We start from the raw sequence: 16,870 nt of genomic DNA on the forward strand, positions 1-16,870 counted from the left end.
ATTGTGAAATGCGTGGCTTTGACAGTACTCCCGAGGAAACTCCCGGAGAATACTATAGTATCCCCGACGATAGGGCGAACCAGGAACAACAGAGTTCGCCCACAAGTATGCCGACACCCCCACACGGACCCCACGGGGTAGCCGCCACCAGCCACCACCACTCCGGGCAACAACGACGCATGTCAGCCCGGGCCGTGCGCCCCTGTGACATACAGCCACCACGCCGCCGCCACCATAGGCGAAAGACACTACCTTCGCGTGGCAGAATCACTGAGCTAGCTAGGGGGTGGAGTCAGAAACAGTACTCCAGACAGCGACCCTCTGGTAGAGACGATCTATGGTCGCTCCCACAGTGTTTCAGTTGAGACGATCAATGGTCGCTCCCGCAGTGTTCAGGTACAGACGATCAATGGTCGCTCCCTTAGGGTTCCGGTAGAGACGATCAATGGTCGCTCCCACAGTGTCCAGGTAGAGACGATCAATCGTTGCTCCCTTAGGGTTCCGGTTGAGACGATCAATGGTCGCTCCCACAGTGTCCAGGTAGAGACGATCAATGGTCGCTCCCTTAGTGCTCCGGTTGAGACGATCAATGGTCGCTCCCACTGTGTCCAGGTAGAGACGATCAATGGTCGCTCCCTTAGTGTTCCGGTTGAGACGATCAATGGTCGCTCCCACAGTGTCCAGGTAGAGACGATCAATGGTCGCTCCCTTAGTGTTCCGGTTGAGACGATCAATGGTCGCTCCCACAGTGTCCAGGTAGAGACGATCAATCGTCGCTCCCTTAGGGTTCCGGTTGAGACGATCAATGGTCGCTCCCACAGTGTCCAGGTAGAGACGATCAATGGTCGCTCCCTTAGTGCTCCGGTTGAGACGATCAATGGTCGCTCCCACAGTGTCCAGGTAGAGACGACCAATGGTCGCTCCCTTAGTGCTCCGGTCGAGACGATCAATGGTCGCTCCCACAGTGTCCAGGTAGAGACGATCAATGGTCGCTCCCTTAGTGTCCCGGTAGAGACGATCAATGGTCGCTCCCACAGTGTTCGGGTAGAGACGATCAATGGTTGCTCCCCCAGTGTCCAGGTAGAGACGATCTATGGTCGCTCCCAGGGCGTAGCTAGGAGAGGGACGTCTCCACAACCGGAGATTGAACTCCAGGTGTCCTGTCCCAGAACATCCCGGACAGACCTCCCTGCCTCCCCCGGTCTCTGTTCTTTATGCCTGGCCCTAGAGCAGACACACCTGTCGGGCCCCAGTGACAGTCGCTGCCGCAGTCCTCCCCTGACGGCGCCTCTGGACGTGGGAGACCGCAGCCCGTCGCCTCTCTCGGCCCTCCCTAGGACACCCGGGCGAGACCTCGCCACGCCCCCACGACGCCGGGACCTGACCCAGAGGTTCCGGGACCTATTTGGCCCCAGTCCCAAGGGCCTTACGCCGGAGCCCAGTCCGGAAGCCACCGGAAGTCCCGGACACGAGAGGACGCCCTTGCGAGCCGCCCCGTGCCCTCTCGGTTCGCCCTGTCTTGACGGCGCCCCTAACTCAGCCGGATCACCAATGTCGTGCCCCCGTCTCCTTTCTTAAGAGAATACGGGTGATAATGTAATATTAGTGATATAGGTTAAGTGTGACTCTCTCTCTCCTAGAACCAGTATTGTGCAGTGAAACTATGTGATGTATATCGGGGTAAAACAGATCACAATGAGAAGTTAGAGGTCGAGAATGTGGACTAAGATCTGAGTGAATATATGTGCGAGTGTCACCCCGGATATCTATAAAGACATATCCCCATTGCTGAAAGAAAGACTGTGAGGAAGAAATGTCATCTAGCCGCGAAGTAATATTGTGAAAGTAGTATTAAGAGTATTCCGCCCTTGTTCCGCGTTGTGAAGCGAAATTCTATGGACCATACCTGGAAGACCTCTCTGACAGATGTGTGCCTAAAGAGACATGTTCCCACTCTAACGAGGAAATATCAAGAAAGGAAGTATTAATAATATTCCCTCCCTCTGCACGCTACCCCTAAAAACCCTCTCTATTACTCGCTCAAGCTCTTAAAGCCAAATCTAGAATCAGAGTTATTTGCCAAAGTACCTTCACTAACAGAAACCATATAAACTCCCCTGCTAATATCGGGCATCTTCCAATATTACCATAACTTTCTCCTCGCCGTTTTAAGTCACTCTCCGCGCCTTCCCTATCTCCTCCTAGTGAATCACAAACCCCCCCCTCCTCCTCCCCCCCCACTCCGCGATCTGCGCGCACCTGTATTTACTGCACTCCTAATACACTAGGATTGTTGTGTTGTCATTAGTATCTAGAAAGCAAGTATCCTGCGAGATACACATATCTTAGATAAGTTTTTATATTGCTCAGTATTGTGTTGTAATATCTGCTGAAATGTCCTGTGTCTGACTGTGGTAATATATGTGTATGGTGTTGCCGAAAGTTTTTATGTCCTGCCTCTCTTTATTGCACTAGCTCCGGTCTCGAAAGAGGACCCCGCTCCACGTTGGGTGAAATAGGAACGAGAAGTCGAGCCTAATTCTACCCAGCATTACAGATTGGATGCTCTGTGGAGTTCTCATCCAGTTTTCTGGTAAATGAAACCTTCCACTCCATGTAGGCTATTAACGGAAAATAAGATGACCAATTCATTCCTCAAAAAAATAGCCATACTTACGGGAGGAAATGAACTGAACTTAAAAACCACCTTATTTAGTTGTATATGTACCCTGTGTATACCTTTCCAACAACAAATATTTCAGTCATATTTACCGTTGTAAACTTGTTAAACACACATGCAACAAAAGGTAACAACTTGTCACACACCTTCTGTTACTGCATACAGCGTACACAATGGGGTGGTGAACCTTAGCCTACCACACGTGAAGCAGGGATAACATTATAGATCACTTCATGACTGGTAGATAATATATTTATAATATACTAATGGAAGTATTGGTACGGCATAATTTATAAACAGGTAATGATTTTAGATGCCTTAAATGCTACTTTTTACAAAGAACCATTGTACACTGTCAGGAATCTCGTTCCCAAAATGTTCCTTGACACTTGTTGATCGTGCTCACAGCGTGCATTCAAGGTATTTTTCTTGAAAGTGTGCCAGATGTCTTAATTCGTTCTTCAAATAGTTATGAATTTTCAGAGAATATTTGTGGGTATCACCAGTATTTCATTATATAAGAGAAACTGCAAGTGAGAAAATTGAATGATCAGCTGATTTAAGCGCGGGAAAAGCGAGGTTGGCACTCTTCAGAATGTCAACATTAGACCAAGTTGTGGAGGATTTTGAGACCTTTGGTATCTCACTCGAGGATAATAAGTTGGTGGAGAAATGTGAGTTTAGAACAGCAAGGACTTCTTTAGGGTTTATAATCTATAGTTCTCCTAGACTGGAACTTTGATTTTATTGTAAGGCAACTGTGGAAGACGTAAAGTGCGTGTTTACTCATAGCCATGTTTCTGTTTTCGGACAACACTTTGGTGAGGTTATATTTGTTAAATTTTGAACGGTTTTTATGAAGGTTTGGTACCAACAAATTTCAAAAGTTGGTAATACTGTAGTTGTGTATGTCTTAGCTGTTCATTTTTGGGGGTATGGTTTTAATTTGTTCAGCGTGTAGTTATTGTTTGATTTTCATTTCTCAGGACTGCTGCCATTATCAACCCCTTAAACGCGGCCGTGTACAGTCATTCCCCCCCGAGTGGCGGGGTTGTATCGCGGTCTGAGTACCTGTAGGAAAATATTCGCCAAAAATCAGAGATTAACCCTAGAACATTATACTTGGTATGGCAGATAGTACTTACATTCAGCTTTCTCCAGAGACAGGTGTTGAGCCTTCGTGGACTACCCAAGGACTTGTGGAGACTTGCAAAGTTGGGTAACCAAATCTTCACTTTCACACCTCCAGCAACCCGGTTTCCCCTCTACCACAGCCTCATTCTGTCACAGTAAACTTTATACTACAACGTAAAGGTAGTTAGGAATCCGTATTTGTACAATAAGCACTCAAAATAAGGCTAAAATCAATGGAGCGTACGGCCAACATGCAGTGTGGCGGCGGTCTTCCTGTCACTCAACAAACATTTCCATTTTCACAGCTAAAAACATGTATACTACATTATTTTCAATCATATTACTTCCCAAAAGATCACCACGGCGCGCTTTTTATTCTGCCTTACGCCTGTCACTTTATTCTCGTTCCTGTCGGCCGCTTGCACTGACTCGAAAGAGCTAGAACTCGCCATAATGTCACTTTGAAAGCCTGCGGTAAACTGACGATAAACAGGGGCAAACCGTGAGAAAAAAAGCTAGTGTTACAACTGGGGAAACAAGCGTTTCCTATTAGCATAAACTGCTTGTGAGAGGAGAGCGTAGATTTACAGTTCTGAGCACTCAGAGCGCTGCCATGTATCACAGCCAGGCTGGCAGGGGCCGTGGTGGGGGGGGGACGGGGGAAAAACGCGATACTTGGCAACAACGGAGGTCAGTGGTACAAAGGTAAAGTGTGCTAAAAGTAGCTAAAGGGTGGTGGTACTAATAGACAATACTAGCTGGAGCCTGCCTGCCCGCGGTTATTCAAAATTTACTAGAATCGCAAACGCGATGCTCCGCCGTTATGTCCTTTTTGCCGAGCGTCGCAAACGCGACGATCCGCGTTTAAAGGGTTAATATAGATGGATATTTATGTGAAGATGTGTAAGTTCACTTTTACTCATTTTTCCATTGATTTATTTATCCAGAATTTTTTCGGGGTTAATAATAAGCTGATGGTACAATGCAGTTTCAACAGAAGCTGTGCATATTTGATATGTCTTCTTTTTTTATTTGTATGATTTTCCAGGAAAGGAAGTGGTGTAGATCAGATATTCATCAAAAGGTGTTCAGTGGAAAAATATCTGATTTAGGGAAAATTTGTATGCTGCCTTCATGGATTAGGAGAAAGCATTTGACAAAATGGATACCAGTAGACAAGGAATGTGGAAAATATTAAGAATACAGTATATACAGTAAATGGGAAACACACACACACACACACATATATATATATATATACAGTATATACTATGAAGAATATGTTTGAGGGCACTAGGGCTGCAGTGTGTGTGGATGATAAACTGAGTGAATTTTTCTATCTGAATGTTGGATTGAAACAGGGATGTCATGTCACCATGGGTGTTGAATTTATATATGGATGGAGTTTAAAAAGGTACCAGTACAGGGTAGGATAGTGGATGTTGGAGTAGCCCTAATGAGAGAGGGAAACGTCTGGGAGCTTCCCGTTATGTTGTTTGTAGATGATACTGTATTCAGTGAAGATAGAAGGGAACTGTCAGGCTTGGTGAATGAGTTAAGGAGAGTTTGTAAGAAATTGAATCCAAAAGTGAAAGTAGGGAAGTGTGAGTTTGTGGTCTTCGAGAGAACTGAAGCCACTGAATGCCCAGTGAGGAAATAGAAACTTGGGTAGTGTGATGAAGAAGGATGGAAGTTTGGAGGATGACATGCTTGAAAGGGTACAGCAGGGAAGAAAGGTTGCTGGTTCATTGAAAGCATTGATAAGAAATAGGGACGTGAACGTGAAAGTAGGTACTGCATGACGGTATTGTGATCCCACTCTGATGTTTGGAAGCAAAGCTTGGATTTTGTTGGAAGGACACAAGTCAAGAGTGAAAGCATTGCAAGTGAGTTTTTTGAGTGGTGGGGAATTACGTGGAGACATGCTGGCAAATGAGGAAGTGAAAGAGCATTGTGGTGTGGATGTGGATGTGATAGAAAGCATTAGATGTACATTGAAGTGGTTTGGCCATGTGGAGAGGATGGAGAGTGAGAGACTAACTAAGAGTGTATGTCAGGTGGAGGAGGAGACCAAGGATGAGATGGAGGGTTGGAGTGGAGTGGTATTTGAGAGTGGGGGGTGTAAGTTGCGGGGGGGACAGCAAAATGGCAGGGGAAAAGACGACATGGAGGTGATTTGTTGGTGGGCATCCCTAACAGGATTAGGGCATGTGGCTGTAGATAGATAGATTTTCCAGTTGTGGTCCTCTCTCCTAGGGATGGGTGGGGATGCAATGAAATACCGAATGGACGGTGATTTACTGATTAGGCACTGAATCGGTACGTTTACTTGGAAATTAAACTTTTATCACCATAGAGGCTCGTACACACCTAGTTACCTGAAATAAAAAAACTCAGGATTCAGAGTGAAAACATGCTAAAGTTAGCAGAAGTGTTTTGCCTTTCAAAGTGGTGAGGAATACGGCAACCATGATTATACACACACACTCCCACGGACTACGATTACAGCACGTACAGAGCTTTTATACATATAATGAATGCTGGAGTTGTTAGGTTGGGTTAGGTTAATATTGCAAGAATTCAGCTTAAACTGCTAAAATTTAGCGGTTATGTTGGTTCGGTTAGTTTATGTTACGACTGCCGTAATCGTAGTCCTTGAGTGTAGGTTATGGCTGCTGTAATTGTAGTCCATGAGTGTATACTTATGGCTGCTGTAATTCTAACCATGGCCTTTGCCTTTAGCATGACAACTCACCTTAACAGACTTCTGTTGTGTATGAATGTTAATGTACAATGCAAATACGGTACATTTATTTGTAGTTTAAATCAGTTTTAATGCAAATAGAAGTCTGTCAAGGTGTGTTGATGATTTGAAGGGGAAATGTGTACTTACTTTAGCACATTTTAACTCTGAAACCAGATTTTTTGTTAATGTTTATATTAAGCACAATTTATTGACCGGATTTCAGATAAGTAGGTATGCGTGAACTTGTATGGTGATGAGCTTTATAGTATTTTCCAGTTAAAAGTGCCAATTCAGTAAATGACTGCCAGTTCAGTATTTCATTGGACTGGATGGATGATGGTGGTGGGAAAACAATGAGTTGCAGTATGAATCTATATAAAAGTTGATTGAATAGCTTAAAAAAATGTGAAAATTTGCTTCATTGCTGAAATTATGACAGATTTCTTCCCTGGAGTTGTTTCCCCTCAAACTTCAACCTACAGCTGTTTAAGTCCAACTGTTACTGTACTGATTTTTTATGAATGGAGGATACCAGTAATCTGGAGTATGGATTATTTTTTTATTCATTTGTTTTTGCTTCCTCTGTTCTGTTATTAAAAAAAAAAAAAGGTATGGCAGGATGTTTTTAGGCATTTACGTACTCAGGTCTCATTTAACCTAACCTAGACCTTAGCAGCCAGTTGAGAGACCCCACACTGCACATGCATGGAAGCCTAACTGGGGGTGCTTTGCCACTCCTACCCCCTACCCTAATGTTTGTACAGTAATCCCTCAATTACCGAGAGTAAAAGAGCCAAAGGCATGTCTGGGTAGTGGCTCTGTCCGGATAGTGGACTTTTCCCCTGGCCCCCATTCATACATGATAGCCTAACTTTGAAAGTCAGTGTAAAATGCCACTACAGTACGTTGTTCAACACTTGTTCTTGTTGTTTAATACTACTCTTTTTGATCATGTAGATCTATAAACCACAGCCAAGCAATTACAGTACCATGGTCAAGTAGACCCATCAACCACAGCCAAGCTGTTACCATGGTCAAGCAGACCGATCAACCACAGACAAGCAATCATCACTGCAGGGTCATACCCTGCAGTGGCATGAAAAAACTGGCTGCAGAAGAAAAATGCAGTGGGCACACAAAACATAGTGATAAAGTGGAATAAAATCATGGCACAGTAAAGTAAGCTAGAATAAAATCAGTGTCAACACTCATGATTCAACCATCCCGCATCAGTCTTACCCTGGATCTCCCACTTCTAAAGTGTCAGCACTACCCTCTTCCTTTTCACTGGTGAAGTGGCCATCATCATCACAGCCTAGGACGAGGCATGCAAGGAATAGTAAGGCCTGAAGTAAGTAGGGAACCACCAAGAAAGCTACCATTTGTGCTGCCATAACAACGGTCTGAGAAGAGCCTCTCACTACACAAGCGACACGCATGAACTGAGAGCGAGCAGCGAGGGTGTCTGGCAGATGTGGGGTAAACAAACCAACCTGACACGGTGGCACCACAAGGCTATTTTTGCCTGTCTGTGCAGAAATTTTTCACGTGGCCATAATTTCGAAACGGACACAAGTGACTGGTCTGGATAATGAGAAAAAAATGTTCGAATAATAGTTTGGAACAGCCAGATCACAGCATCTGGGTAATGGATGGTCAGGGTAATGGCTGTCCTGATAGTAGAGAGATTACCGTATTTCGTATCATTTCTGAGAAATTGTAAAGCAGTCTCCAGGGCCATGTAAAAGCTCTTCATTGTTTGGAGAGCGTTCAGGGAACACAGACAACATGATAGGTATGAATGCACTTACTTGAAATCCTTGCTGTATTCTGGCACAAGAGTTAGAGTACTCCAACTGGTTGTAAATTCAAAAACTGATTGGTTCTTCTGAGTTCAGAGGAAGGCTGGTAGAGGAACAGCGGGAGGAGGTATGCACATGTAAATTACCATATTAAACGATAACTGTTATTTTTCATTTGCGACAGAAGTGTTAAAGAAGAAAAATGTTTCCAAATGTTCCAATATAAATGTTCAGCAATTCAAAATGCATGAAATCCAGTTGTGGCTTCTGCTAAATATTATTCATTTTTGTGTGTTTCATTTAGTTTTGATATTCATTTCTACTGCAAGTGACCCACCAGTAAGACTCAATGACTGTTAACTAGGGGGCTTTGCTCTCGTACATCCGAAAGACTCAGTGACAGTTAACTAGGGGGCTTTGCTTCCCTACACCCAAATTTTATTAATAATCAAAGGCCAAGTTCTGGAGGAAATCCTATAGAAGAAAAGTCATTTATTTTGATGAATGCTACTTACTGGAAGCAGAAATTTATATCTTCTAAGAATGAGTTTGTAAGCTACTGTAAAACCAAAATGTGTGATGTCCCTGTTTGGTAAATTTTATTTAAATACAGTATAGCCATAATATCTGTTACTGATATAATTCCATTGTTTTATACGTTTTAAATGAATGATTTTGCTGATTTTTGCGATACAGTATATACTGGTAGTACTCCCTTCCATCCCACCCAGAGAATCTGATTTCTTCCTGTAGAAACTTTAGTAGCTTCAGTTAAAATCATTCAGAATCATAGATAAAAAAATATTAGAAAAATGTCAACATAACCAAACTTCATCTAGGCCTAACCAGCTAACTTGAGTAGGCTATCCTTTGATCCTAGCCATTTTAGGATTATTCAAATTCATCCATGGGCACTATGCTGTGCTGTGATTGGTTGAAACGTACTAAAGTACTGCAAACTATATTTGATTGAAACAGCATTAATTCTTTAGGTTAGGGCTGATCAACTGAGAATGGATTGACTAGGGAAGGAGTGACCTTGGGGCTGGATCAGCCAGATGGCAGTAAATACTAAAATCTATCCATTGCCTGTCCTACATTCCAAGATTTCATAGTGGTATGAAAGTAAAATAATATACTTGCTCTTTTCTAGGATACAGTTTTCATTACAGTACCATATTATATAACATTCTGTGGTCAGTAAGAGAATCATCATATGAGATTACTGTATATTCTTTGGTATAACTTGTTTGTAAGTTCTCATAACTTAGCCTAACCAGACTAAGTGTAATCTAACCTGACCTAACTGAGCATCCAGCATCCTAACCATAGCTAACCTTACCAGAACCATACCCAGCTCAGTGTAATGTACGCTGTTCCAACCCAACCTATTGCTGTCCTCTTCCCTTACCTCCCTAATCTCCCTGTTCTACTAGCTCCGGGTAATAGTGCAGTAGAAACTTAACTTTGTTAAGCTTATTTTATAGGCAATAAATGTTGATACAATTAAAAAAGATCAACTGGCGTTAGGAAGTTGTTAAGCTTATTTTATAGGCAATAAATGTTGATACAGTTAAAAAAGATCAACTGGCATTAGGAAGTCTCCATACTCCATAATTGTCCAAAAGCACTTTTTTTTTTTTTTTTCTAAATAAACAGTTGACTGGTATACAATTTTGTCATTTGGAATAAGAGAAAGCATGACAGAGTGGATAGACACGGAATGTGGAAAAGTTTAAGAATATATGGAGTATATGGGAAGTTGTTGAAAGCTGTGAAGAGTATGTATGGGGATGCTAAGGCAGTGTGTGTGGATAGCGAACAGAATGAATTATTCTCTCTGAATGCTGGATTGAAACAGGAATGTGTCATGTCTCCATGGTTGTTCAGTCTGTATATGGATGGGGTTATAATGGAGATATGAGGTGAAGCAGTGGATGTTGGAGTGACTCTAATGAGAAGCAGCAGCTTTTGGTAACTCCCTGTACAGTATTGTTATTTGCAAATGCTACTTTATTGTTAAGTGAAGGTGAAGAGGAACTGCAAGGCTTGGTGAATGAGTCTGGGAGAGTGTGTAAGAAACAGAATTTAAAGGTGAATGTAGGGAAGAGTAAAGTTATGGTCTTCGAGAGATGAAGTCACTGAATGTGCGGTGAGATTGGATGATGAGGAAATGGAAAATGTGGGTGTATTTAAGTAGTTGGGTAGTGATTAGTGAGGATGGAAGTTTGTAGGATGAAGTCCTTGAAAGGGTACAACGAGGAAGAAAGGTTACTGATGGGGGAGTCAGCATGGATGTAAAGAAGTCGCTGCATGATAGTTCAGTACTGAATTGTGATACCAGCTAACACATGGAAGTGAAGCTTGGACCTTGTTGGAAGGACACAAGTCAAAAGTGAGCAGTGGAAATGAGCTATTTGAGAGAAGCATGTGGAGTTACATGGAGAGAGACTGACAAATGAGGAAATGAAGAAGCGCTGTGGTGTGGATGTGGATGTGATAGAAAACGTTAAGAGAAATACATTGAGGTGGTTTGGCCATGTGGAAAGGATGGAGAGTGAGAGACTAATGAGGAGAGTGTATATGAGTGAGGTGGAGGGGGGAGAGGGAGGGGGAGGCTGACAATGAGATGGAGAGATGGAGTGGAGAGAGGTATGAGAGAGGTGGTGTGAGCTGAGGGAAGGGCAGTAAAACAGCGGGGGAAAGGGTGAATTGGAGGAGATTTGTTTATGGCCAACCCTTTGGGATTAAGGCATCAAGCAATAGATAGATGGACAGAATAAGTGTCAATGTAGGTGGGGGTGCTCACCATCCACTCACTCGATGTAATGCTGCTCTTGGGTGTCTGCGCTTCCCTTGCCTCCCTCCTTTCCTTTCTTCCTCTTCTGTCTTTACTTCATTCTTTCCTTGTCCTTCTGCCTACAGGTGACTGTATACTCCCTCTCTAGTCTTTCTTTCCTTCATTCTTTCCTGTTCCTGCTGCCTGTGGGTTACTCTACACTGAGTGACAAGCCGAATGGTTTCCTGTACACCAGGAAACCATTTACTATGCTGGGTGGTAACCATATAACCCAGTTGTTGCACTTGGTGGTTTAATGGGTATTTGCAGCACTCCAATGGGATTGAGTCATTGAAGGTTTATATCCAAGGGATGGTTAGGGTTATTGCTCAAGCAATGCCACTCAGGGATGAGTGAGGCTGGTCACTCTCAAATTAAATGTCAGGACCAACGTGCCTAGCCCCAGGCTCCTACGCTCGGCATGGGTCAACGTAGGATTGGATGATGGATGGATGGTAAACTTTTCATTATTTTTAGTATTCAGTTTCATAAAGCGGTAAAACTGAATCATTTTTCACATTTTAAGTACTTTTATAGGAAAATACATGAAATAAATGAGAGTCATCCCTTGATTATCACCCAAAAATGGTACCTAATGTGGTGCATAGTAAAATAAATTCATGGTAACGACGACCCCAAACCTGTAGTGTTTAGTCTAATTGGTCTCAGGCACCCAAGATTGAACCCCAGTTTTCTGTTTTATGACACTTGAGATCTACTAGCTAAATACATAATGTTGCAGGTACCAGAACACACAAATGCATAGTTAGGTTAATAAAAAAAAGTGATGGAAAGGGCACAGTAAGGGAGAATATTTAATCTTTCGCTGGGTACACATACCGTGGAGAGACTTGAGATGGGCTTGAGTTAAGGGGTTCTGAGGCTAGTGGGATGGAGAGTTAGTGGCCTCAGCCATCTGGGACTTAACTCCTTGAGTAGGGCGTCATCTTATGTGAGTAGGGTGAGTGTGTGTTTGTGCATTTTGGTGGGCCAAGTCTCAGGCTAGGCTCAGCTCAGGCACATGATAAGGAAATTTTGGCCCGAAAAATGTGCTATAGCGGCAGGAGTGCAGATAATGAACACCATGATAACAAACAGTGTGCCATAACCATGGGGTTACTATTTTATAAATCTTACATTCATAGTGTATATTAAAGATGAACTCTCATCTGGGATTCTGCCAGTCAGAAAATAAGTACAGTAATGAAAAAAGAAATGTACACCAGGTCCTCCACATTTGTGGATTCTACTTTCGCGGACTTCTCACATTTGCGGATTGTCCCTCTGTGGAGCCAGGACTGAATTTAATGGGTATGATTGCAAGAAGTTGGGGTATATATGTAGCTGATGATTTGCCCACATGTGAGTGTGGACAAGTCATCAGCTATTTGTGATATTTTATGCTGCATTCAGGTCCCAGTTATGGTTTATTAGGTACAGTATGTGCACACTTGCTCACAGAGGATGATTTGCGGCTGTAGAGGGTACACCAAACATTTGCGGACATTCCACTTTCACAGGGGTCTGTATCCCTTAACCCCCGCGAATATGGAGGGCCTGGTGTACTTTTTACCCATATATAAAATCAGAGATTTGTAGCTTGATGGCATTCTTAATTGTTCTTGTTAGGAATTGCCTGATTATTTTATTCAGCTTGAGACATTTCATAGTGAATGGGTTAATGAAGGCTATATGTACTGTGGGTCACAAAAGTATCGGTGCACTATATGTGTGAAACATTTGGGACCACAGAATGAAGGTCACTGAAATATTAGTGTACGACCTGCCACACGTAAGTAACCCTGATGTCGGGAGGTGTCATATATCACCAACTAGCAATACCTGGTATCCTCTTGCAAATATATAGCAGATGTTACGAGTATGTTTATATAAACAGACATTGTTCATACACAATGAGACGCTGGTAATGTCAACAGTTGTTTGAATGATTTCGGTAGGGATCAGACCCCCTGTGCACCAATACTTTTGTGACCCATAGCACAGTATTGGTAGCCCCACCAGATGAACATCTCACATTATTCCTGTTATTGCCAAATTATGTTATTTAGCATAAGGCAGACATTTCATAGTGGAGGGGCTAAAGAAGGGAATGTTAATCATTATTGCTAGTTCAGAAAGTCTAACTTAAGTTGAATGTAATCATTAGTAGATAGCAACAATAAAGCAAATGTCATGGTATTGAAGGGTTTAAGTAGTGGGTAAGGGCTTGGTACAGTATTAAACTTGCAACTTTTCATATTGCGTCCTTATTCACCGTCTTACTGAGTGAAACCAAGTGGTTTCCCATAGCCCAAAGGGATATTTGGTGGCCTAATGGGTGAAGATGCCCCAGTTGGTTGTGGCCCATAAGGGTTTAAATGTGGGGGTTGTTTGGTTTGATAACTCACACATTTGCACCCAGTCACCCTGACCTTTAAAGTAAAGACCAAGTAGCCTAGTGTCAGGCCCTTATGTTCTTTATGGGGTAGTAAAGGATTGAATGATGAGATAATTTCTTTCTTGAGAGGTTTGCTTTGGGGTCATAGAAGAATAGTAACTTTCTTCAGAGTTTTGCTCTGGGTTCATGGTATTCTAATTGGAATATAATCAGTACATCCAATCCTCTAGGTAATTTATTTTCTCAGTTGTTTAAATTTTGTTTATAGTTCCATACTGCAGGTTTAACACTAATTATTCCACTTCGTTTCTCACAAAGTGAAATCATAGGTTAGGTCGTGTCCATATGTCCGCTTATCTGTTCCACCCTGTATATATGTCAGAAGCCATGTGTTGGAATTTTCTCATATTTTGTATGATTGTAGGGCCATATAGGAGGTTGATGCTCGTCTTTTCTAGATTTTGAAAAAAAACAAAAACAAGATGGTCGACTTATGACCAATTTTCTATTTTTGAGACTTTCGGTCCTTTATGTATCTACCTTAACAGATAGGTTTACAGGTTGTAACAAAGTGGAATATGCTGGTAGTCTCTCTGGGACTTGCTGAACTTGGATCATGTTTTGGTTGGTTTACTTCTGGAAGAGACAAGTTTTGGTGGGTCTTGTGTGTGGGTTCTGCCTGTTTTGCAGAAAAGGTATTAATTCCCACCATCATTATAGTCTTCCCTATCAGCATAGCTGATAGGCTGTGTAACTAAAATAGCTGTTTCCCAACCACTTTGTATACTGTACTGTATATTGTCTTTCTTCATATCTTACATCATATTTATATATGTTAGCTACATTAAATTATCCTTCATTAATGAATTAATCTTAACATTTTTAGGTGTAGACTTGTGTCAGCAGTATGGAATTGACAGTGAAGAGCTAGCAGCTTCCTGGGTGTCATACTCTACTTCCCATGGTGTGGATGTTCCATCAGAAGAAGCACTTGACCAGCTTGAGCGAGACATTCTGGCCAAGAAGAAAAAGAAAACACACACAGCTAACACTGGATTCAAGTTCTATGATGCTACAAATGATTCCTTGTATCCTTTTCTTATGGCAGTGTGCCTGACTGACAGATTTTTATTATTTGTGCAGTTTGATTATGATTGGGATATGTTGCTCAAAAGTTATGTAGAGTGTTTAGGATATTTTGCCCAAAAGTTCTGTAGAGTGTTTGGATATTTTGCTCAAAAGTTCTGTAGAGTGTTCTCATCATGGGAGTTGCATATTGTGTTTCAGTATTGGACATATGAAGTATTTAAGTGTACTATTGCTGTTTATGTGAGTGTGGCCATTCATTTCATTTTTGAAGGCTCCAACATGCTTGCATGCATCAGCTTTGGTCACCTAATGGCAGCTCTCCATGCTGCTTGATCTCTGGCAGCCTCCCTGTTCAGTCCCTCAACCCTGAGGTCCCACTTAATGACCTCGTCCCAGGTCTTTTTTGGTCTACCCTTCGCAACCCCGCCTCTAAAATTAACGCTTTTCACTTTCTGCACCCAATTATCATCCCACATCCTCTTCACATGACCCAAATCACCTCAGTCTACCTCTCCTCATCACAACACCAATACACTCCAGTCCCATCCTGCCTCTCAACTCTTCCATCATAAACCTAGTCCCCCCAGGCCTTGCACTCAGGGACACACTGCACATCCACCTAATCATTGTCATTTCTGCATGTTTGAGCCTGCGAATATCCTCTTCCTTTGCTGCCCAGGTCTCACTACCATACAGCATAACACTTCTAACACATGCTGCATACAAAGATCTCTTAGCACATAGGGAGAGCCCTGTCAATGTAAGGAGAGGCAACAGCTCCCTGAATTTCTTCCAACCACTCCTCACCCTAGCCACAGAGCTAGCTCCAGCCCCACCTCCAGCACATAACATGTCTCCCAAATAACAGATCTCTTCCACACACTCAAGAGACTTACCAGCAAGTTCAATCCTTTCACGCCTGACAGTCTCCACCTGCTCTCCCCGACACACTGCACATGTGAAATCAGCATTATCTGGCAGTTTACCTCTAATACCACAATATCTCTTATGCACTCACTTATCACAAACACTGCACAAGATGAAATTACTTCCCATGCCCTTGTGGCAGATTGCACATGGCTACTCTCCCTCTTCTTTGTCAGTACAGTCACCAACCTTAGATATCATCACTTTTGTTTTATCTGCATTTACTCTTAAGCCCTTGTTCCCCATACCATCTCTTAACTTCCTAAATCTTTCCTCCACCTCCCTTTCATTCTCTGCAATCCACACTAAAATCATCAGTATGCAACATCTCCCAGGGGAGTCCATTTCTGGTCACATTAGAGGGCTTCAAGTACCATGATAAACAACAAGGGACTCAAAACTGACCCCTGATGCACACCAACATTCATGGGAAACGCATCACTCAAATCTCCATTCACTCTGACCTGGTTGCGAACACCCACATACATGGCCATAACCACCCTAACCAGCCACTCCTTGATCCCAAGCTTTCTTATTGCCCACTTCATCATATCTCTAGGGACTCTGTCAAGGCCCTCTAATCAACAAAAACTAAGTACAGTTCCCTTTTCTCTCCTATATGTTTTTCCTGAAGCTGTTGTTGAACAGTGAATATGGCATCAGTGGTCACCTTGCCTGGCATAAACCCAAACTGCATCTCATCAATATTCACTCATTCTCTGATCATACCTTCTAGAACTCTATCCATCACCTTCATTATCTGATCTAAAAGCTTTATACCTCAATAATTTCCTCTTTCCAGGGCATCGACCTTCCCCTTGAACACATTTACAGTTACACTTTTCAGCCAGTCATCTAGGACAACACACACATATATAATATTTATCAGGCCAGTGACTAACCTCCCACCTATATTGGCTTTTCTTTATAATGAGTGCATCCAAGGGTGTTGCTCAGGCTGCTAGGGCAGCAACTGGTTATCGCCCACCTTTACAAGGTGGAGCAATAATGTTTTTGCCCGCCTCTGTGTATGTGTTTGTGTGTGTGCGTGCACGCGCGTGTGCGTGCGTCTGTGTCTGTGTCTGTGTCTGTTTCCATTATATCTCATGAATGGCTTGAGCTATCAACATGAAACCTTCAGGGTATCAAGATATGGCCAAAATCTTGGCTGAGTTAAAAAATGGGCGGTTGGGGTCAAGGTCATCAAATAATTGCCAAAGGTCAACTAGTTTTTATTGCCTACCTTTTGCACCAT

The 16,870-nt window shown here is 42.7% G+C and overlaps 1 protein-coding gene across 1 annotated transcript in view; it reads left to right on the top strand.

Moving 5' to 3' along the window:
* Nucleotides 1-3,275: 3,275 nt before the first annotated feature.
* Nucleotides 3,276-16,870, top strand: part of PolA2 (DNA polymerase alpha subunit B) — a 73,639-nt gene continuing 60,044 nt past the window's right edge. The window contains exons 1-2 of the mRNA XM_080277740.1: nucleotides 3,276-3,354; nucleotides 14,486-14,687. Of these exons, the coding sequence (XP_080133866.1) occupies nucleotides 3,276-3,354; nucleotides 14,486-14,687 (281 nt within the window). The remainder of the gene's footprint in view (nucleotides 3,355-14,485; nucleotides 14,688-16,870) is intronic.

Source organism: Coenobita brevimanus, chromosome 71 (assembly GCF_032717465.1).
Source record: "Coenobita brevimanus isolate Jiangsu-jjx chromosome 71, ASM3271746v2, whole genome shotgun sequence".
Taxonomy (NCBI): Eukaryota; Metazoa; Arthropoda; class Malacostraca; order Decapoda; family Coenobitidae; genus Coenobita; species Coenobita brevimanus.